This window comes from Tetrao urogallus (genome assembly GCF_951394365.1).
Source record: "Tetrao urogallus genome assembly, chromosome: 2".
Lineage (NCBI taxonomy): Eukaryota > Metazoa > Chordata > Aves > Galliformes > Phasianidae > Tetrao > Tetrao urogallus.
This window is the reverse complement of record NC_136814.1, coordinates 75,826,204-75,850,093: the sequence shown is the minus strand read 5'-3', so window position 1 is coordinate 75,850,093 and position 23,890 is coordinate 75,826,204. Positions and strand designations below refer to the sequence as shown.

The window sequence follows — 23,890 nt, the reverse complement described above, 5'->3', positions numbered from 1 at the left end:
GAAACAAACAAACCAAATGAGTCCAGATTCCATCCCACGGACTTTGGGTACCCAGGAAACCTCAGCGTGACATCAGCCAGCAGCAAGGAGACTGCCTCACACAGCCGCTGCAGTGCTGCGGAAACTGACACTTCTCCGTGTGGTGGGGACATTTCTGTCCTTAAGGGAAAAATCGACCAGCAGACTGAGATTGTCCAAAGGATGCAGGAAACCATAGAGAAAGATAACTTTCTCCAGTAGATTTAGTCATCATCTACTGTGTTGAGGATACGCAACTAAAAGAGACAGGCGGGGGGCACCGGTCTCTCTGATTTACCCAAACAGCTCCCTACAAGCTGTTTATTTAAGGCATCTGTGTCATTTTTCCTGTCAGCAAGCATATGCCAAGCCACAACCGTAAGCTCAGTGTTTCACCACAGAAATAGTCACAGAAAACAATTTGTGAGCCTACATTGAAAACGCGAAAGCTGTAATTAAGTCAACTCTTAAAGTCGTTCTCAGGCTGAAACAACACGCTTTATTTTAAGCATAGTGGGAGAAGGAGGAGGGGATAGGCTGGGTGGAACCCTGGAAACAAACACTTTCATCTAAGCTGGAGAAACTCCTTTCGGCGCACTAAACATTCACCAAAGCTTCCTGGGAGCGCCGGAGTTCGTCCTCTCGCCGCCACCTGATTTCTCCTCCGCTCTCAGCCTCGGCCACCCGCGCGTCCATCTCCGCGGAGCCACGCGGAGCCGCTCGAGCCCCGCCTTCGCCCGGCGGCGCGGAGCGGTGCGGAGCCCGCGGTATGGCGCACGGCTCGGCCGCGCTCTGCCTGTGCCTGTGGCTGTGGCTGAGCGCGGCGGCGGGGCTGCGGCTCACGCTGCTGCACACCAACGATGTCCACGCGCACGTGGAGGCGCGGGGCTGCGCGGAGAGGCCGCGGGGCTGCTTCGGTGGCGTTGCGCGGCGGGCGGCGCGGGTGGCGGCGGAACGAGCGGCGCAGAGCAACGTGTTGCTCCTGGACGCCGGGGACCAGTACCAGGGCACCGTGTGGTTCTCCCGATTCAAGGGTCGGGAGGCCGTGCACTTCATGAACCTCCTGCGCTACGATGCCATGGTAAAGTGGAGCGGTGCGGGGCTTTCCTAGCTCCCCGGGGGCCCGGGTGTGTGCCCGCCTTGCTCGTTTCTGCTGAGTATTGCGACGGAGGGGCTGCGTGTCTCGGGGGCATAAGGGATGGCAAGAGAAGTGTTGAGCTGGGTAAAGGCGTCAGGTGGCAGCCAAAGAGCAGAGCGTGTGCGGAGACTGCAGAAAGGATGGGACGCGGCTAGAGAGCCGCTGTTGGCACAGGCTTGGGGCAAGCGGGTTGGAGGGTCTCTGGTGGAGAGGGGCTCGGTGGAATCAACAGAAAACGCCGAGACCGGCTTGACGGGTCGAGGAGCGCATGCCCGAGGGATTACACCTGGCCATGCATGCTGGGGGCAGGCAGCCCGGCTGTGTCCGGTCCGGGTCACAGTGACAACGCTGCTTCAGAGGGTTTGGATTTGGGGTGTTAGTCGGAACACCCCCGCTCGTGTCCAGTCCTGCCAGTCTCGGGGTTGTGAGGGAACGTAAGGGTCCGGTGCGAAGTGGCTCCGGCTCCGGCAGGCTGCAGGTAGCATGGAGACCGTCACCACACCTGAGGGAGCCGGCACTGCGCCTCCACTCTGCCTCCTCTGAGCGCCGCCGGGAAGGTTGAGGATTTGGGATGAGGTTGTGGGGACGTGGTCACCCCATGTTCTTAAACCTCTTTTCTCAGAATGGTGAAAAATTACTGTAATGTGTTCTGCTTGTGTACAACACCAGAAGGGAGGAGAGGGATGGAAATTACGTTTGGGAGTGTGTAGTTATTTGATCACAGCTGACAGCTTGAGAGGAAAATCTTGCTCTGAGCAAATCGCATCCTCTCTCTTTATCTTTCTTTCTGTGGAAAGAAGTGCGCTTTCCTTTCCCGGCTCCAGAAGGGGAAGCATTGGCCCATGCATTCTCCTGCCATACCTCATGCCAGGCAGGCAGTGCTGCAAGGGATGCTGCTTGTTGTTGGCTTGGCCTCCTGGACTGTTCAATTTTAAAACTAACATTGCCGTGGGGTTTCCTCCCAGTGATAATGGGGAAGAATGTGTGCCTGCAGAACTGGGAAAGGCTTTGGAGTTCTGGAGCACAGGAATATGATACTCAAGATAGTTTTTTCCACTTTCCTTCCCAAATCTTGCTGCTGGCTGCCCTTTCTCACCCTTAGTGGTTGCTGGTTTGACTGGTCCATGGACAAGACTGCAGTTCTCTCAGTCCTGGTTGTATTAGAAGTTGTTTCTTTGGGCAAGATCAGCAATATTGAGCTAGTACCCAGTGTTAGGAAGATGTGATGTAGGAAGCATTGGCAGTTCAGTTAGCTTCATTAGCTTTTTCATCGTAGTAAAATAAAAGTAATAAAAAATCTAAACCATACCAGGTATCCAGACACTTGTACTGAATGCTAATGCCTTAAGTGAAGTAGTCATCCACTTGCATGGGGAGTGAGCCATGCTGCAGAAAGGTGAGTCAGTGCTTCTGCAAGTAGAATTTGAGAAGTCACAGCCCTGGCAGAAGAGGTGTAGCTTACCAAAATGGTTGGAAGCTGAGATACCAAAGTAAGATTGCAAACAGGATGAAGGGAACATGAGTCACAGAAATCGTTACAGAATGAGGGCAGGAGAGCCAAGGGAGTGTTTGGGACAGCTTGGCAGCATTATCAGGTTTGTTCCACAAGTCATACAGACTTGTTTTTTTTAGATTTCTCATTTTCTCATTTGTGCCCACTATCAATTCAAGCCTATTTTCTCCTGTTTAGCTAGGTATTGTGTTCCAAATCCTCTTGCCACTAAGCTTTCCTTTTTGGTGTGATTAACACTGAAATCCATGTGAAGTACCACAAAGGCAGTAACTGGAAGTGTGAGAGAAGCATTCTAGTTTTACTTTTAAGTTGCATCCATATGTTAACTTGAAGCCTGATTTTTGAAATATTTTCAGCTTTGATTCTTGTTAAAGGGGGATTATATGACCACCTGCTGTATGCCTACATCTTTCTGTTTATTCCCCACTGTCACAGAATCATAGAATTTTTGAATTGGAGGAGACCTTTATAGGTCATCTAGTCCAACTCCCTTGCAAGGACAGGGATGTGCACAGCTAGATCAAGTTGCTCTGGGTCTGGTCCAGTCTTGAATGTCTCCAGGGACAGGGCATCCAATACACCTCTGTGCAGCTTGTTCCAGTGTTTCACTATCCTTATTGTAAAAAATCCTTTCCTTACATCCAGTCTAAACCTCCCTCTTTTGGTTTTAAACCACTTCCCCTTGTCCTGTCACAACAGATGCTGCTTAATAGTCTGTCCTCTTTTTTCTTACAGCCCCCTTTAGATACAGCACCTATCAGACCTCTGTGGAGCCTTCTACAGGCTGAACAAGCCCAGCACTCTCAGCCTGTCCTCGTAGAGGAGATGTTCCATCCCTTGAATCATTTTTGTATTGATCAGTGTACTCAGATTTGTTGAAGGGTTATTCTCTAAGATTAAAAAGTCATAGAAGCTCTGTGCATAAAGTGGTTGGGTAAAGAAACCCCAAATGAGCAGCACATCCTTCTCCCCAGAGGAAAAGCCACATCAAAAATAAGACTGTATTATTAGAGACCAGTGACTTCTCATGAACAAGAGACTTTATAGCTGCCCACATCATGGGAAAAGTTTTGATTAAAGCTTTTATCCTAATGGACGTGAAATAAATGCAAGCTACAAAGCCAAGAGAAACAAGGTTTCATAAGCGTGTTGGTTTTTTTTTTTTGTTTTTTTTTTTTTTTTTTTTTTTTAATTTGTTTGTTCATGTGCTAATGGCTGTTATACACAATTCCAATTCTTATTTCTTTTGCCACCAGTTGTTTTGGGGTATAGTTTTGTACTTAGGATGAACAAAAGGTATGTGCATCAGCCAAAAGCAAATGGCTTGATACTGTACTGAGGTGCTCCATCAATCTGTCACCATTCTTTCAGAACATCAGTTGACATCAAAATGAGTTTCCATAGATTTGATTCTTTTTTTATTATTTTTTTTTTTTCTTACCACAGATTAGGTTGAAGTCAGTATTTGGTTATAAATGGTATACAGTCAGAACACATTGCATTTTCTGAAGTCAGGATTTTCGTCAAGATAGTTCTTGGTTCTGCTTGAAAAATGCAGAAGCAGCAACACAAGAACCATTTGCCTCCTTCCCTGGGGTGGTAGCAATCTTCTCACTACCATCAGCAGTAGCAGTTGGTTGCAAATGCAAGATATGTAAGATCTTGCTGATGTCCTGATTTTTCTTCAGTCTTGCTTTGGCACCCACCACACCAGCAGCTCCCTGCCTATGGGGACCAGAGGAGTCAGGATTCTTGTCTCCCCAGAAAGAAGGACATTATCAATTCATTGCTCAAATGCTGACCTCCCATGTTTGTTGTGGCTTCAGGATCCTCCTTTATATTGTCTGTTTGGGGAATAAAAGCACAAACACAGATGTGTGTTTGTAGAGCAGGGAGGCATATAAGCCTTTTTAGATTATGAATGCAGCTTTTCCTGTTTAACCTTCAGGATGAAATCATGAGCACCTTTTCGTTTAGAAGAGCTGGCTAACTTAATTCAGCCCCCTTGTCATACTCAGCTCAGTTACAGGTGCCAACTTACGCTATCACTGCCTTTCCATAGATGTATCCTTTTCTTTCCTAACACTTCAGGGTGATACAAGGTTCTCAGTGTGCTGAGCTTCTGCATAGCTGCCCTCTGTGGTGATTTTCTGGCAGGCGCTAAACTTGGAGGCCCAGGTGTGTGGCCTCAAGAATTATTGCTAAATATCAATAAATATATTTTTAAAACTGCAATCCAAGCATGAACTCTTAAAGTACGTTTTATTTAAAGATAACATATTGTGATTGGCTTGTAACATTTTTTCAGTATTTTTTTTTTTCCTTACACAAAATGCATGTTTTACTTGCTGGTTATTTTTAATCCTTTCACAGTTAGAGGATGTAAAACTGCTGAATCTGAATTATGAATTCTAATTATGAATACAAGCACCTACTTAGATTTTAGATTCCCACTTTCACATCCATACTGATATCTGAACATCTGAAAAGCAGAAACCTGAACCATAAAAAGTAACATTTTTGTGTTTGTGGGAAACAGAAGTGTGATGGTTTAGACAAGAAATTGTATTCTTCCCTAGAACACAGACTTGGTTTTCTCAAACACATCTTGTATGTCATTTAGAAGAGTATTTATACTGAATTGGAGGAAGTATCTTACATTTTTTTCTGCTTTTCACAGGCTTTGGGCAACCATGAATTTGATGAAGGTGTGCGTGGATTACTGGATCCTCTACTTAGAAATGCTAACTTTACAATTCTGAGTGCAAACATTAAGGGAAAAACCCCATTAGGAAATCAAATGATGAAATACGTTCATCCTTTTAAAATACTACATATTGACTCAGAAAAAATAGGCATAATTGGCTACACTACAAAGGAAACTTCCTTTCTTTCACAGCCAGGTATGTTTCAATATGTCTGTACCCTTTACTGCTGCTTTATTGCTTACCTACTTGTCTGAACCAAAGATGATGAATGCCTTCAATGGAAAGTTTCTTGTTTTGTTGGTACATCCCTGTATGATTGAGCATTTTAACTTCCTCATTTTTAAACTGGTGAAGGTTTGTTAATTATCTTGCATCACTGAATATCTAAGAATAATAGGAAGGCCAGTGACACTGTGGTGACACTGTGGGAAAACAGGGGGGAGTGGTTTGGGTAGTTTTATTGGCACTTTTTTTTTAATATATATTCATATTGCTATTTATCAATTTAAAGAAGTGTTAAGTCATGAATACAACTTGTCTCTAGAGTGATGTGTGTTGAGGCAAATACATCGCTCTGTGTTGCAATTTTACTCACAGATGCCTCCATGCTTGAGCACCAGCAAAATCAAGGAGAGCTTCTGTGTTTTTAAAGCAGAAGTTGCCCAAGATGTTTTTGGCCTCTCAGATATTTCCAGAAATTAGACTAAATCAGCTTTTACCACAATTGCTTCATTCATGAGTAAAATTGGAGTTGATGAGGAAGAGACTTTTCAATTTCTGACTATTCCATCAATTTAGGGGTTTTGTTTTCTTTTTGGTTTTAGTAAAAAGAAATGGAAATGAATAAATATAAATAAAAGAGGATGGAAACATCTGAATCAGCCGTAGGAGATCTGAGTCACTGCTTGCTCACTCTTCAGTCCCATTCTAAGAAAATCCAACTTTCTTTCTTAGATTTCTGTAGGTTCTAAAAGGAACTGGGATGCTCTAAATATTGATTTAATACATCTTTCTGCACTGAAAAAAAAACCATTTCATTATGTCTCTTTCCATTGGACATCAATAAAGCTAAAGCAGTAATGCATATCTTTCCCGAGAAAAGGAATATTCAAGTATTACGATGTAAAAATGTTCCTTCCGTGCCATTTAATTCTTACAGTGTTTGTTTAAACTATCAAGGAGCGGATGTATGAGGTCAGAATAGACTTCTGTATCTGACTCCTATTTTTCAGTACTGTTTTGGAAGCCCTGTCTGTTTTTTTTCCCTAATGAAAAAGGAAATGAATCCATATTTTGTGTAAGTAGGCAATAGAATTTCACCAGTGCATGAGAGTGTACCAGTATCATCTGACATCATGCTGAGTCTAAGAACTCTTCATACAGCTAATTTTGTCCAACACTGTTCTTCTTTAACAGTTAATAAAGTAGATCTCTGCTCCTTTCCCAAACAACAGTGTTGGCGTGGTGATGTCAGGCTGATTTCCTTTCAAGTAACTCTACTAGAGGAAAATCTAGATAACATTGGACTGAATTTTTGCAGCATTTAAATTCATCTCCAGCAACATAAAAATATTGTATTGAATGTCTCAATATGCTGAGACACTTTATCAGCAACCACGACTAGAAAAGACAAGACTAGAAGGGAAAGCTTGTTAGCTCCGTATAAGCAGCTACAGAAGCACTAAGCTAAGTATATCCCACAGTGTAAGTGAACAGCAGGGCAAAATCTAACAGCTACCATTTATAGTGATCAGGGTTTTTATAGCTTTCTGCTTTGCCTTTTCAGTGAGTGAAGTGAAGGAACGTTTGGAAGCTTTGAAAACTGTGAGTTCAAAATATGTTTGTGTATCTCAGTGACTAGAACTTAGGACCTAGCAGTCCTTCAGACTGAGAAAATTGTGGTAGAGGAGGGTCAGTGGCAAAACAGGTATCAGCCTAATTCCTTAGTGCCACGAATAACATAAAGAGTACATTTTAAACTCATTCCCTAGCTGATCTCTACATGCTTCTCTCAGATAGTTCAATTTGCTCAGACTGAGCTGTAATTGCTTTGGCATGCTGTACACTCTTAGGGCATTTTCAGGACTTCGTAATAGGAAACTTGAAAATGCTGAAATGTGAATTCCTACACAACTATTTTCCACGGATTTTTTTTTTTTTTTTTTTTTGAAAGTACAATTTCTTCTATCTTTAGATCTCAATAACGAAACACAGTTATTAAATTGTTATTAAAGCTTGTACTTTTCATAGTGTAGAACAGCTGACATACTAAAACACACTGAAATTAAGAAGTCCTTAAACCTCAGCGTTGCTATTGTGAAGGAACAATTAATCTCTGCTGAAGGTACTGTTAATTTTACTTTGGGAAACCATAGGGATGGGCAGCACTCAGTGCAATTTATAGATTAGAGCCAACTAGCAGTTTTTCTAAAGTTCCTCTTAGAGTGGTTTTATGCATCTATCTCAGCTGAACGCCCAGCCACATGTCCTGCATGAGTTGTTCATACCTTGATATGCTGACAGACCGGTGTCTGATAATCTGAAGGTCGACATTCTTGTATATGATGGTACCAACTCACTGAGTGTCTGACTTGTTCTTGTTATTCTTTATGTTGTGAACTCCCAAAATAATTCATGTCTTTATCTGTCCCGAGAAGTGCCACATACCTGCTATATACCCATTTGTTGTTGTTAAATAATACATCTAGTTTTGTCCACTGTCGTGTAAGGTACAAACCCAAAGTAGCTTACTCAAAAAAACCCTAACGGCAGAAAAATATTTACTTAAATTGTCAACTTGGCTGGTTTTCTAAAATGTAATTTTAAATTCCATTTATCCACTTTGTTCTGGTTGGCTTGCGTAATGTTTTTAACATGCAGACAGTTCTTTTCCTCAGTTCAGTTTGGATGTTTTATCTGAAAATCTCCCCCTGGCTAAAAGAAGAAGAGGACATCACCTCATTTTAATAACTTGAGAGATAAGTGAAATACTGACAGAATAACTCTTAGTTAAGAACCGCAGTGGAGCACTAGGCAGTTTGTTGCTTTTTGCCTCATGCCTTAGAGAAATGAGAAATTCAATTGCTATTGCAGTTCCCTGCTGTATAAGTGTTGAACCTGCTGGCCAATTTCAGCTAAATTCGATGAAGCAATGCAATGGCTGAGACTTGAAGCTGTGCGGTGTGACATGATTAGCTCAAGGAGAGCCTGTGAGAGCATTGCTCATGTCCCCAGAGCAGCAATCCCTTTGGAAGGTACAGGGAACTGCCTGCTGTCACAGCCAGTCCACATCTTGCCCTTCATTTGGAGATCTCTGCTCTCTACTGATCTCCACGCTGCGGTGTGCGTGTCTGTTGTAGCTGGTCCACAGATGGTTCAACAAGCCAAGTGCAAGGTACTTGGGCCGGGGCAATCCCAGTATTTATACAAACTAGGGGAAGATCTTGAGAGCAGCCCTGCAGAGAAGGACTTGTGGGTTCTGTTGGACAAGAAGCTGGATGTGAGCCAGCAGTGTGCGCTTGCAGCCCAGAAGGCCAACTGTGTTCTGGGCTGCACTAAAAAAGGGGTGGCCAGCAGAGAGAGGGAGGTGATTGTCCCCCTCTACTCGGCTCTTGTGAGGCCCATCTGCAGTGCTGCGTCCAGGCCTGGAGCCCCCAGTACAGGAAGGACATGGAGCTCTTGGAGCGGGTCCAGAGGAGGGCCACTAAGATGATCAGGGGGCTGGAGAACCTCTCCTGGGAGGAAAGGTTGAGGGAACCGGGCTTGTTTAGCTTGGAGAAGAGAAGGCTTCAGGGAGACCTCATTGTGGCCTTCCAGTATTTGAAGGGAGCATATGAATAGGAGGGGGGACAGCTGTTTACAAGGGTGGATAGTGATAGGACAAGGGGGAATGGTTTTAAACTGAGACAGGGGAGGTTTAGGTTAGATATTAGGAGGAAGTTTTTCACACAGAGGGTGGTGACACACTGAAACAGGTTGCTCAAGGAGGTTGTGGATGCCCCATCCCTGGAGGCATTCAAGGCCAGGCTGGATGTGGCTCTGGGCAGCCTGGTCTGGTGGTTGGCGACCCTGCACATAGCAGGGGGTATGAAACTAGATGATCACTGTGGTCCTTTTCAACCCAAGCCATTCTATGATTCTTTGATGAGATGAGCACATGAAGGGCCTATATTTATGGAGCGCTTCTCAGACTTTGTCTCCTGCAAGGAGCTCTGCACTAGGCCCAGCTTCAGTCAAGCCCACAGAGAGACTGAAGCTGGTGACCTGGAGAAGGAAGGCTAAGGGGGACGTAATTTGTGTCTTCCATTGTCTTAATAGAAAGAAAACAGAAAGAGACCTTTCTGAGAAGGGTCTGAAGGAGGGACAAGAGACAATGGGCTCTAGGAGCACCACAGGAAATAATGGCAGGATGTAAGGAAAAGATTTGTCATGCTAAGAGTGGCTAATCCATGAAGCAGGTTGCCCAGTAAGGCTGCAGATTTTCCACTTGCTTGGATAGGACCTGAACAGCCTCATCTGGCTTTGAGTTCCTGCTCCAAGTAGGCTTTGGAGTTGGCCCCTGGAAGGCCCTTCCAAACCTCAATTAGTTTCTGACTTTTTGATCCTAAGAAGAGGTCCTCAAGAAAAAAATGTAGGGATGCTCTACACAATTTGCTCTGAAATGTGCAGTACAGAGATTCCCTCTGGCAGTTGTAGAGCTATTCAGCGGGTGTGGTGGGTAACCAATTTATATAACCCCCTTTTCTCTCTTCTATTGTGGCAGTTTCCTCTTCATTTCCTGAGACATTTTGCATTGAATTAAGAATTAGTTTCACTCCTCCCTTTGTTATGAAATAATGTAAATCTTTTGACTTTAAAGGCATATTTCAAAACAGCTTGATTGAAAAACTACAGGAAGAGGAGGCATTAGGTAGACAAGGAATGGGTTGAAATGCTATTCAGTTGTCTACACTGAACAGTTAAGGCTCACAGTTTGTTGACTCCGTTCTTAAAGCTTCGTTGAAGAAATTCTTACATAGGAAGTCCTTTTGCGCAACTGTAAGCACTATGACTAGGATGAAAATGCCTATTTGTCTGATGTTCTTGTAACTGTTTGTCACATTAGAATAATTTCAGCCAGGCATGGAAACGTTTCAGAAAGATTGCGAGTTTCCCAACATTGTAGTCTGGAAGAGCTTTCTCCTTTCCAGACTTTCCATTCTTTATGTTCTCATTTTGGGACAGCAGCTCATTTGCTGTGCAGCCATTTGGCGTTACTGGTAGAGGTCCATGTTAGATGAGATCATTTGTATAACAAGGCAGGACTTTGAAGTAGTTGATGCTTAAAGCCTCAGAAGAGGGGAAAAAAATGAGATGAGTGTACAGTAAAAAGAGAGAGATTTAACTCAAGTGGAGTGGGAACATCTCAAAGAAATATAATTTGGGAAGAAGAAAGCTTCATAGTTCTATGTGCAAATGTTTACACCCAGGCACTTGTTGACATATTTTGTTTTCTTTTTCCAGCTAAATAATAATAATAAAAGTAAAAATAATGGCCATTATTAATTTTTTTTAAGTGGAGTTGTAACTTGTTTAGTATAGGCAAGTACATTTCAGTATCAAAAACTTGAATTAGTCTACGTGTGCAGATATTTTTGAGAGACAGAAGAACTTCAGATCAGGTTAGGAGCTTGAACCAATTATGAACATTTGAAAGTCACTGCCATTCAAATTTCCATTAATTGTACAAAAAAAAAAAAGAATCCAATATGACATTTATGTGTTAAAAAAGCTTGTAATTAAGATGCTTTGTAAATACATTATTCATGCTTCCTCCTTTTTTTTTTTCTTTTTTTTTTTTCCCAGGGAATGATGTAATCTTTGAAGATGAAATTGAAGCATTGCAAGTGCAAGTGAACAAACTTACAGCAATGGGAGTAAACAAAATAATTGCACTAGGGCACTCTGGCTTTACTGTAGACAAAAATATTGCCCAAAAGGTGAAAGGAGTGGATGTTGTTATTGGAGGACATACAAACACATTTCTCTATACAGGTATTTTACTTCATGCTGAAATGTTATTTCTAAAACTGAAACTGACTGTTTCTCTTTAAACTCAGAGGACTTTCACAAATACAATTTACTGCCAGCAGTGCTGGCCATATTCATACCTGGTACCTATCCATAACTTCACTATCACCCTTTGGTGATAATGTGTGATAACAGAGACTAGTCTGTGGAGATGCTGTACTCTAATACACTGCCAGCAGCTTGCAGCTCAGGGAGTTCCCAAGCCTGAAGAAGCTCCTTAGTATTTCTTAGTCACCACTGGAACTTCTCTTCCCTGAACTTGCCCCATCTCCCCTTGAGCCCTTCAGCCTTTTCACACAACAGCTGGTTGTAGGGCATTCCACTGCTGAGCTGCATGTCCTGCAGGGACCTTGCTCTTTTTTCTTATTTGCAGCCTGCTGCCCACTGGTGGCATTCTTTCTGAAGTTTTATTGAACTGTTTTGGAGATGGGAAAATGAAGGATGGATACAGTACTCAGTGTGTGCATTCATCATGGATTTACATGGCAGAATACAGACTCCTTTGCAAAGGACTCATTAACCATAGATAGAAACTAAAATAATGACCAGAAAGAGTAACTTTCTCTTGCTAATGTTCCATTCATTCAAAGAATAGAGAAGGACAAAAGATCAAAACCAGTTCCTTTTCCAGTTCCAAAAAAAAACCTAAAGCCACTTTTGTATGCATAAATACTTTGGGGTTCTCATTAGTTACGGGATTCCTTCAATTCTTCCTAAAATAAAAGTCAAGTAGTGAAGGGACCTGGACTCCTCTAAGAAACCAACTCTGTCAGTCGGGCTAAAAGTAGGAAAAAATGGTTCTCTTGTGAACTTGGTTCAGCTTGTCATTTGTTACAGTCATTCCCTCTTGAGAAGAGGAGGGATTAGAGATGAATATGACTTGCATTAGAGTTCTGGAAGGAACATTTGTCATGCTTATCATCCCCGGATTTCATGCTACATAAACAACCACAAATGGGAGGAAACCAGCTGTGCTGCGAGCAGTGGAAGTCAGGAGTGTGCTTTCCTTCCACTCCCCCTTCTACGCACCCACTTGCCCCTGCCTGCAGGCAGCCCAGCTCTCACCCATTGGAGTAAGAGGGAAGCATTCCCATGAATGGAAAACATGGAAAAGAGCAGCAGGCTGTGGGGCTTTGCAGCAGGACCTGTCACCACACGTGGGACACCTCTCGGAGCCACCCCACCCGGGCCTTTGCTGGTGATAGGGCAGAGGTGCTGATGGGAATATCAGAGGGTGCGATGCTACTCAGCTGTATTATCAAGGCTACAGGGGGTCGGCTGGCACCCTGGGACAGTTGCTACATGGCTTGCTTTGCCACTTCCTCCCCTGCATGGTTTCTAAACCCATAGTAGCCTATGCTGATTGAGCCAAGAGCTCTGGAAATATCTTGCTTTAATGTATCTGTTTCTTACAGGTCTTACATCTAAACACACTTGAAACTTTTCAGGGCAGTAAGTTTTAAATCCATGACTACTTAACTCTCATGCTGATGAAATTTTCTTTTGCAACAGGTTTGCAAGCTGTCTGAAATTTTGGAGACTAAGCTTGGTATAGTAAAAATCAGTTGGGTGTTGATTAAAAAAAAAAAAAAAAAAGAACTGTTTGTAGGTATTCTGTGTATTATCTCAACATCTTTTTTTTTTCCCCTCTATGTTTTACTCATCTTCTTTTTTTTTTTTTTTTTTTTTTTTTCCTAGCTGGTACAGAGCAATGTAGTGTGAAGGCTTTTCAGCCAGAGGATGGTGTGTGCATTACTTAGAGGCTTAGATTTGGATCATCTGAATGAAAAGTGCCTTTGTTGCCATTGTGACATGATGTCATTGGAGGAGTGCACTGTCACAACTTAAAAAACACTGTGGTGGTTATTAGAGCCCAAGTCCTCAAAATGACATAATCTCTTCTGAATTAACATAGCTGAGCAACTAAATGTGCACTTGCTTTCATAGTTGGTTCTGCATAATATACTATTTATTTTTTTAAAGATAGGAGGCATTTGAAATTCCTTCTTACAATTCTTTGAAGGGCACATGAGCTGAAGCCCCTCTTTACGTGGTTGTTTTGTGCAGGAACCCCTCCCTCCACCGAGCAGCCAGCTGGCCCATATCCCTTCATGGTTGACTCAGATGATGGGAGGAAGGTGCCAGTGGTACAAGCTTATGCCTATGGAAAATATCTTGGTTACTTGAATGTTACATTTGACAAGAAAGGAAATGTAGTTGAAGCAGTTGGAAATCCTATCCTGCTGGACAGCAGTGTTCCTGAAGGTAAGTGGACTTTGAATTTGCTTGCTCTACTACAGTTCCAGTATTTCTGTGTTAAATATGTAGCACAATGTTGCAGAAGAATTCAGCTTTCTTCCTGCACTTGCAGCTCACTTCAGTGTGGAGTTCAGGCTGTGTCACTGTTGTATGCATTTTCCTCTATATTTCCTTTTCTAAAGACTGAGATAGAAAGGCCCTTGAATATACACAAATGCAATAATGTATGTCTTTGTTTAAAATCACTGAAAGTCCTTTTGTGGGAACTCAGGTGATACTTTATCTCCCCACTTAGGAGTCAGTAAAAAGCAAAAATTCAGATAGATAGGCACGCTGATTTCATGAACGTACAATTTTAACATAACATTATAAATGTTGCTGTTGCTGACAAAGTTACACAGCAAATGGCTTAAAATCAATAAAGCAGTTACGACACATCTGTACACAAACATTCTTGTATCTGTTTGTTTTCTGATAGAATTAGATTTGCAAAGATGTGTGTGTAGAGTTAATTTCTATAATGGCTTTGTTCCTTGGTACTGGTACTTGAGCAAGTATTCCTTTTAGCACAGCGTTAAAGGCAAAGGAGCTATCTTTAGAAGGGGGGAAGAGACGATGTGAAGTAAAGACCAGGCTCACTTGTGTATTACAAATTCTTGAATAGAAGCTGCCATCTATCAAGGCAGATGGCAGAAACCCCATTGCTCAGAAGGCAGGACTGGGTGAAAATATGTGTAAGTGGAATAGAAGAGAAAGAAGAGAATTCTCTTGTCACTTTGATGTTACAAGAGAATAACTTATTCACTGGTTTGTGCAGTTCTGCCTCCTCCCTCCCTAAGCTTTGTTTAGAATGAGTGTGGATGCCGTATTGTTGGAAAAGCCTCTAGGAAAAGGGTAAAATTTCAGAAACACACAGCATTATTATTATTATTATTATTATTTTGTAAGTTTTGTATACATTGAAAATGCGTGCACTGCTCATTTCACACTTTTTGTTTTGCTAATTTGAAGATGAGCAGATTAAAGAAGAAGTGGAAAAGTGGAGGAAAAACTTGGGGAATTATTCTAAAGAGATTGGAACAACTAGTGTTTATCTGAACGGTACCAGCGAAGCATGCCGTTTCCAAGAATGCAACATGGGGAACTTGATTTGTGATGCTATGGTAAGAAGCTGCCTCCACAGGTGGCAATCACATCTATGTATTACTCCAGGGTGATCAGATGAAATGCTCCAAGTCTCTGAACTGTCCCTGGATGGGCTCTCTGCTACTTTCTGTCCCTTTAACTTGTCATACTTCCTTTGAAAGACTTGGCAGGAGCAAGGCTGCAGTGAATCTTGCTTTGTAGAGCAGGGAGCACTTTATTCTCAATATGGACCCTCATATAGAGAACTGTTTGTTCTGTTGAGGCTGCAGTTTTAAGAGAGAGGGAGAGCCAGCTCAGTTGCCCATGACTCTGCTGTTGTGATTCTCACTCTGACAAGTGAGCGTGCCCAGTGCTTTTGTCTCAGCCAGTGCTGGCAGTGCCCTTTTACGGACTTTTTGTGAAACAGAGCCAGGTCTCAGGAGCTGGAAAGTCTTAGGGTGCTTTCCAGCCCTGAGGGCACCGCCAGCCCTCACTGTTCCTGCCCACCTGCCCGAGGACCCAGTGCCAGCCCCAGGGTCAGGCTCCATCTCCTCACAGTCCAGTGTCCAGTTGTACCGGTGATTCTGGCTGCCCTACTCCTGGTTCAGGGCCTTAGGACAGGCCCTGGCTAGTAGGCTTGCCTTAGCAGACCAATGGGGAGACCCTAGTGTTCCCAGCAGCCCATCCTGGAGCTTTGCTCTGCTTCTACAGGTGTCACTGTGCTTCATCACATCATACCAGAAGTCTCTTACCAGTTTTAAACCAACTGGTTTGGGTTGTTTTACTCTCCCACAGTAGCACCATTTCCTTTGCATGCTCCACAGAGGAACGTTTACCAATGCGACTGTTTTCAGAAAATGAGAATTGCCATAGATCTCCACTTGCATTGCCACAAAATCAAACTGCACTTAATAATACCTTTTTATTTACATATTTCCCAAAAGCTGTTTATCCAGTCCATGGAGTCCGTGGAATGGCTTTCACTGTAATCCTTATGACAGTTTATAGTACATGGGCTGATTTCCAGATTAGATTAAGAGTTGGTGTTTCTGCATTCAGTTCTGCTAAAATGGCAGTACCTTGCTTTGTACTAGATATTACTATATATTTATTTGGGGAAAAAAAATCGATCAAATACTTTGGCACTCTTTAAAATTAAAGAAAATAATTTCATTGTCCTTCAGAAGTCTGTGGACTTTCTTGATACACATTGTGTGTTGGAATGTAGACTGTAGTCAACCATCTGCATTTGTCATAAATCCACATGGGTTACCTTTTATGTTCTTTGCAATACAACTTCTACATTTGCTTTCCTGTCTGGTGCTGTGCATTCAGGGGTATCAAGGGATAAAACAGACCTGTCTGAAACACAGGCTTGAATATTTAGAGTCACACTGGGAAATCTGGAGACTGAGAAACATGGAAAGATTGTTTAAATAATTGTTCATAACAGAGGTCCATGCAGTTCAGCGATGCTTCTCCAACAGGAGCCTGTAACAGGGTCTGTTACAGGCTGCAAAAAGCAAAATAATGTGATCTGAGTAACAGGTTGACAGATATAGATGGCATTTTACAAAATACTTTGAAGGAACTCAAAGGGGAAATGACTGAATTGTTAACTGGAGCGTGTAAACTCTTGTTCTAAATTGCCTCTGTGTTCAAGACTAAGAGAGCAGAGAGTGTAGGAGCACATTTTAAACATTTTTTTTTAGGTACTGAGCAATTACAGATTTATAATCATGATGTCTGTTCTAGGACAATTACTAAATCAGAAGATATAGTTCAGATTGAAAAAAATCAGCAACAGGCAAAATCAACTCATTAAGTATGAGTTATGAACCAAGAATGGATGTGGACTCAGAGAATAGTGAGCACTTAGTGAGCCCTAAGCTGGAGCAACAAAGGATTTCTGCACCTACAAGTTAGAAGTCACAAAACATCCAGTGAAGGGATGCAGAAAAGAAGTGGATGAACCAGAGCAGAAAACAGGAAAATCCATCCCAGCGGCTCATCCCCGAAAGTGGCTGAGGGATGGTGGTGAGGGCAGAGCATTCGTATGGCAAGCCTACGGAGATAGTGTGTACTCCAGTATGCTTCCAGCAGCTTGCAGCTCAGGGAGCTCCCAAGGCAGAAGCAGCACCTTTGTATTCCCTATTCACCACTGGAACTTCTTTCAACTTGCCCCACCCCCTTGAGCCTTTCCGCTGTTCAGCATTCACAGCGTCCGGTGGCAGGGCGTTCCACAGCTGACCTGTGTATCTTGCTTTCTCCAATCTACTGCCTGCTGTGCCCTGGCTGGATGCCTGCTGGAGGCCAACAGACCATCCTTGCACTGGAACATTTGGTCCCTATTCACTCTCTTCGCACCACTCATCATCTTATGCATGTCAGATATTTTTCTTCCATTGTCTTTGACCAGGACAGACAGTCCTAGCTCATGTCAGCATTCCATGATCAGATGTGTTTCAGTGCCTTTGGCCATCCTTGTACCCCCTCACTGAATCTTTTCCACCTTTTATTATTCTTGAAATGAGAAAGTACGCTGATTCCTATCCAACTTCCACATGCCCTTCTTGATATTTATTGATTTCTGTCATGCCCTTCCTGCAGTTGTCTCTTTGTGCAACTGAAAAGACATAACAATAGCCATTCCATTATGGAAATGAGTCCATCCCTTCCATTACCCTTGTTTCCTTTCTCTTAACTCTTCCTTTTCTAATCAGTTATTTCTAATGATGGATTCTGTAGGCTTGTCATCCTTATCCAACAGAGTAAATCCCAGAGTAAATCCCAACTTTCTTGACTACTTACGATGTGTCAAGCAGATTCTGTTTTGTCCTTGCAAGTTGCTTCTGTCACAGTTTGGATACTGTTGCAGACATGATGCTGCATGAAGTAGATGTTTGGGTCTGATCTAACATGCCTGTTTCATATTCCACCAGTCTTCTACATCTCACTTCTTTGCCAACAGCATTCTAAATATCAAAAACCAATCTCAAAGAAGCTGAAAAATCTTAATTCCCTGCAATGTTCAACAGGAGCTCAGTTGTTCAGTACATTCCCCTGCATATTTGTAGTGTACAGCTGCACTTAAGGTTCTATTTACTTTCTGATTCTCCAAACGTGCTCAAATAGTTTGTCTTCTTTCTCACAATGGTTTGAATCATAAAAAAATCATCCTTTGTTCATCTATCCTTCCCTGGTAATGTTATGTACACACAGACCATGGGAAAAGTTGAGGGTTCACTAAAGAAAAAGGCAAGGATTTTTCTTGTTAATAGTTTAAAAAAGCAAAATAATGTGATCTGCCATATTTTTTTTTAATCAGTATTTTACAGTCGGTATGAAGGTAATATTGAATTTATTAATTCAATTCAGAAAATATTAATTTTCTGTCTGAAGACAGAAAGCCTTCTGCTTGTTTCCAGTCTCAGAGTGTAAACATCCGCAGTCTGGACTCAGCAAAGACTAAAAATCAGTTTAAACGTTTTCCTTTGGTAGCTTTACGAGAATGTCAGACGTCCAGATAGAAAGTCATGGAACCATGTTTCACTGTGCATCCTGAATGGAGGTGGGATACGGGCATCCATCGATGAACGGAGTGCTAATGGTACGTAGAGTTACGTGCTGAGTGCTGGCTTTTCAAGAAAGAATTAGCAAGTTATTATGCAAGCCTGAACACAGTGTTAGGAATGGGCTTGTTTTGATGGGACATTCTGAAATAGTTCTCTACTATTGCAGTGCTACTGCATTCAAGCTGACATCAGAAGTTTTTAGTATTGTTTATACACAGTGCTTTTTATAATTTCATTCTCACCTTGCTGCCGTGGAACAAAGGAAGACAGTAGCTTCACCTCCTACTGTTCTTCACCTCCTACTGTAGAAGGACATATGCTATGGTTGCTGCAAGCTGTCTGTAGTCTGCCATGAATCTTTTTTTTTTTTTTTTTTCCCGAATGCTTGACATTTTACAGATCCCTTTTTCCTGATATTGGATAAATGGAAATTGAAAACAAACACATTTTTTCACTTCAGCTTAATCCTTCTTCAGGGCTACATGAGTTCATCCTAAGCAATTGAAAAAATTGCCAAAGTTAAAGATAGTAATTTTTTTTTTTCCTAAACCAATGCAAATGAAGTCTCATTTTCCCAGGTAGCATCACTATGGAAGATTTGCTGTCTGTTTTGCCATTTGGAGGTCGTTATGATTTGGTAACGCTGAAAGGTTCCACACTGAAAGAAGCTTTTGAGCACAGCGTGCGCAGGTATGGAAGAGGAACGGGAGAGCTGTTGCAGGTTGGAGGTATGCTTTCTTCCTTCCTTGTCTTGGTTTTCTAAAAGAGCCCTCCTTTTCACAGGCCGTGTTTGTCTGACACTTGAGAGACTTTTGCATTGCCTGTTTAAAAACAGAAAGCAAGCTGGCAGCGTACTCCAGCTCCATGCTTCATCTGTGCCAGCTAACTGACACTATTTATCCTGAAGATGTTTTAGCTGAGCTGCTCAAGCCCCACAGCGCATAAGCTATCAATGATTCTTTAGCAGAGACAGGATTCCCTGTTGTTTCAGTAACCCATAAGCAACAGCAGCTCAATGTTTTAATTAACTACAGGAAGGCATGGTCAGGTAGAGCTTTAACACAGTAATCGCTGTGACAAGCTCCTGTTCTCAGTTCTTCACCAACAGCCTACCTCATACCCCACACCAGACTTTCCTGCTGGTTGCTGCTCATTGTTGGTTTATCAAAATCAGTTTGTGCCATTGCCTAATGATTGGGGATGTGTTTAGAATTAGTCTCAAGCAGACCATGGAATTGCTCCAGAGTATTTCTAAATATTTTAGAGACAAACAGTTAATATTAAAAGCATGCATTTCTTGAAACACAGCTCCCCAGATATTTATCCAGATGCGTGCTACGTTACAGGCATGTTTATTCCTGCTCTGCCTGCGATACTGCACAGATTTCTTTGTTTACATAGCAGAAAAGCCAGGCCCAAGGGCAGAGGCCAAGCAACTTCCCTCCTTGCCTCTCCCCACACAGCCTGGTGTTGGGGGCACTCAGCCCTCATGAGATCCAGAACCCCCATGTACAAGGACACAACTTGCATCTCACAGGTGGCAAGTGCTCTTACCAATGAGTTACCTACCGCCAGGGTAAGGCAGCAGCACTGCCTTTTCTTACAAAGAAAGAAGAAAAGATACCTAGTAGCTCTGGAAAGGGCTTGGGACAGAAGATGCAGAGAGGAAGAGAGCCAAGGTCAGATGAGCTGCTGTGCTTTAGGTTGGCTGTTAGTGGCTTCCTGAGCAGCAGATTCTTGGTAATGCTGTTCTCACGACCTAGCCCTGCCCAGGCTTTGCACAAGGAGGGCTCACTGTGAGAAACATTCATTCTCCTACAGTGAGTAGGAGCTGCAACATTCAATCTTGGCTTAGCTCTCTTTTCTTCAGGACAGCGCTCATTACCCATAATAGGCTGCCTGGCTTGAAAAGTCATTTCACTGAACAAGACAGTGGAAAGAGAGAGCAGATGCTGACAGCAATCAGAGACAGTATTCTCAACCTTGCAGTTTCCAGTTTGTTTCTGGAGAATTACAGTAAAAAGAGCAGGTGATCACACAAGTGAGGCAAGGCAGTATTTCAGTAATTCTCTAAATTCATGTGTTTTCTTGCATAAAAGTCGATTTGAGTACTAAGAAAACAGGACGTTAGCTGGCATCCCTTGAACCAATATAACCTCAGTCACAGAATCGAATGTATAGAATCTTAAAAATGATGGAGGACGCAGCTGAGTGCCATGTGTTCAACAGGCACTGCTTAAAGCGGCATTCAAACCTATTTCCTGCAGGTATCCACGTGGTCTATGATCTCTCCAGAGCCCCAGGAAACAGAGCTGTTAGCATAGAAGTGCTTTGCACAGCCTGCAGAGTCCCAGCCTACGTCCCACTGCAGATGGATGAAATATACAATGTGACTCTTCCGTCCTATATGCTGTTTGGTGGAGATGGCTATCACATGCTGAGAGACAACCACCTCGCATACAGCAAAGGTAAGTACAGCTCTGAGAATGTGGCAGACAAATCCTAAAAGATCTTTCTGTAGGAAAAGTGTCAGATGTTTTGCTTTTATTGGATAAACTTGCTTCTAATCTGATGGCTCTGGAGTGCTAGTTTTGGTTTCAGTCAGCAATTACGCTTTTTAATTTCAGTTAAATCACAAATGTTTCAATAAGTTCAAAAGTTTCCCAAAGAAAGTGAGCCTCATCCATTTGGCTCTGTTAAGAGCACAGTTCTGGAATCATAGTAAACCACAGAAAAAGTAAAAAAGAAAAAAAAAACAACAAAACAAACACAGTGGAGAGTAAGTATTGCGTGCTGCCTTGCGTTTGCACTAATTAGTCAACAGTGCATTTGAACAAAAGGTGCTGTTTCCTTCAGACCTCATATTTGCACTCTGTGGAGGTATTTGCAGACAGAATGACCACCTCTGCTACTCCAGGACATAGAGCTCAAGCAAGCACCACCAGAGGAGGGGGCATCAGCCCACACCCCAACAGCACCACGCTTCTCATGAGCTCTGCAGCATGATGCTGTAAGGCAGCAGCACTCGGGGTACTGACAGAAGCCATGCTACAGAGAGAAGTGTTACCCAATGCTGTATTAAGATCCCTTATCGTAGCACAAACTGTTAGGTAAGTTTGCATATTGTTAATGAGGGGATCTTTTAGGATAAAGGGAAAGTTTTAAAGTATTTGAGATTGAAATTCATTATATACATTCTGTGATTTCAGAAACACCCTATATAAAAAAATTCTTCTAGGGTCACGTCTGCATCATACAGAATTTTCACTTGGTGCATTCTGATCCCAGAGTGATTATACTTCTGGTGATTTAGTTAAACATGTTTGTACTATCAAAAAACCACTTCCTTTCAGACCTCTCTTACAGACTATTTTTCGGTTTGTCAGGATGTTTCAATTTAAAGTTGATTCTTACAAGTAGGAGCAACATTTTCAGTCAAATTCAGCCCACAGTTTATACAAGGGGCTGTAGGTTTTAGTAAATAATGCAGAAACAAATTCAGAGATATATCCAGTAGGAGCAGTGAAAGGTGACCAGTTTGAAAGGTTCCTGCAGCATCTTTCCATGTGTCAGTGGAGCAAAATGGAAATTACTTTGAAAAGGGATGTGTGGCACTTCAGAAGTCCAAGAGTCTGCATCAGAAAGAGCCCACTGGACATAGTTGGCTGCAGTAACTCATGAGGATACTTGACCGTAGACAATTTTTGTGTGCGGCACAGCAATACCCAGATCAGACATTCTTCTTAAAAGAATGCCAGCTCTATAGCACTCTATCCAAAGGAGGTGGGAACTACCCAAATTTCCATTGTAACAGAAGCAAACAAGAAAGCCAGCCAACTGAAAGGTTTTGTTCTCCAGTTAAATAAGATTTCACCAAAACTTTCTGCTACAAGCCACCAAAAAGTGGTGGTTTTATCTCTTCATAAAATCCAACTCTCTGCCCACCCTACACCGTTCTGACAGTAAGCTGCCTGAGTCAGGAGGGCCATGAATATAAAAGCCAGTCGTTAAGGCTTGTGCTAAATCTGCAGTTCTAAATTGGGTGCAGGGCTTGGCTGCTGCAGAGAATGCTCATCATTTCTGCTTGTTTTAGGTGAACCTGACATCGAGGTTGTTTCCCGTTATCTTGATAGAATGAAAAGAGTTTACCCAGCAGTTGAAGGTCGAATAAAGTTTTCTTCTGGGAGCCTTATCCAAGGAAGTCTTACTCTGATTTCTGCTTTGTTCACTGTAACGTTCTGGTATTGCTGATTTTTTTTTCCTCAAGTGTTTACATTTGGAAGAAAGGTGGAGGACAGAGATGGTGCTGAGGTGGGGAGAAGAGGACTGTTCTCTTTTCCCAAACCTTAAAACAAATGTTTGAGTTTCTGCACAGAGTCAATTAATAGCCAGGATTGTCTTTGACCCATCCATTTCTGAAGTGAGTCTGGGGCAGAATTCATGGCTTTCCTCACTTTGAAAGAGCAAGCACAAACTGGCGTCACCCACCATTCAGGTTGAGGTTTCGAGAAGCAAAGTATCAATGCTTCATCACAAAACAACCACTGACCAAAACAGGATCTCTTAAACTCGTTGATTCTTCCAGCTGCTTCAGTGACTTGATCAAGAATCTGATTCCAGTAATGTAATCGAGCTTCTAGAAGTAGATATATCATAAGCACGCACACTTCTCTTTGACCTCCAGTCAGGGTTCAAGCTTTGTATCTCAGAAATCTAGCTTACTTCCAGTTATTATCTTACCTGCACTGATGCCTACATGAGCTGGATTAAACTCATTAAAAGCATCGGTCCATTTATGTGCAATTTAAAAAGTGTTTTGCATTTTACTTTGTAAGACACAGCAGCTTACTCATGTTTTCCATTAATAAAGCTTGATTTGATTTCAATAAATTTTGACAAATCAAATATATAACCTCACCAATTAACACGAACCGATGTGGGGACTATAGCTAGAGTAAGAACAAAATATCTAAGGTTATTTTCTAGACAGATGCTCCATTTTACACTCAGACAGGAATCCCAGCAGTTACCGGTACCAGCAGTGTTCACAGAGGACACCAGATACACACAGATGCCTGCAGCGCCAGGGAATCCTTTGGAAGCTTCCCAGTAATGGGGCTTTTTACAGCATAACCTGGCTTATCATAGCAGCAATCATAACTCAAAAGCCTCTTTCCTATACGGATAGACTGCTTTAAAAACCCAGCTGTAAGTGCCAAGTTGATGAGGATCAAATCAGAAATAAGATAAATGTGAAGTTCCATTCAGAACTGACATCAACATACTTCCATATCGTTTACTGCTCTATTAAACGGATGTGAAGAATTTTGAATAAACCTACCTTGATTTTCTGGAAAGCAAATGACACTTTTTATCAAGAGCCAAGTTACTCACCTCTTCAACACATGATGCCCACAGACTACATGGAGAAGGTGCATCACATTAAGGGAAACTGCAGTGTGTTTAAATTTCAGGATCTAAACGA

The 23,890-nt window shown here is 42.4% G+C and overlaps 1 protein-coding gene across 1 annotated transcript; it reads left to right on the top strand.

The window, feature by feature from the left end:
- Nucleotides 1-787: 787 nt before the first annotated feature.
- On the top strand, nucleotides 788-22,656 carry NT5E (5'-nucleotidase ecto; the record flags this gene model as incomplete). Its single annotated transcript, XM_079550362.1, has 9 exons — nucleotides 788-1,099; nucleotides 5,350-5,572; nucleotides 11,222-11,410; nucleotides 13,514-13,711; nucleotides 14,717-14,868; nucleotides 18,332-18,444; nucleotides 18,988-19,133; nucleotides 20,673-20,873; nucleotides 22,499-22,656. 9 exons carry the CDS (start codon nucleotides 788-790, stop codon nucleotides 22,654-22,656), a joined length of 1,692 nt encoding a protein of 563 aa, XP_079406488.1.
- Between the last annotated feature and the right edge of the window lie 1,234 nt (nucleotides 22,657-23,890).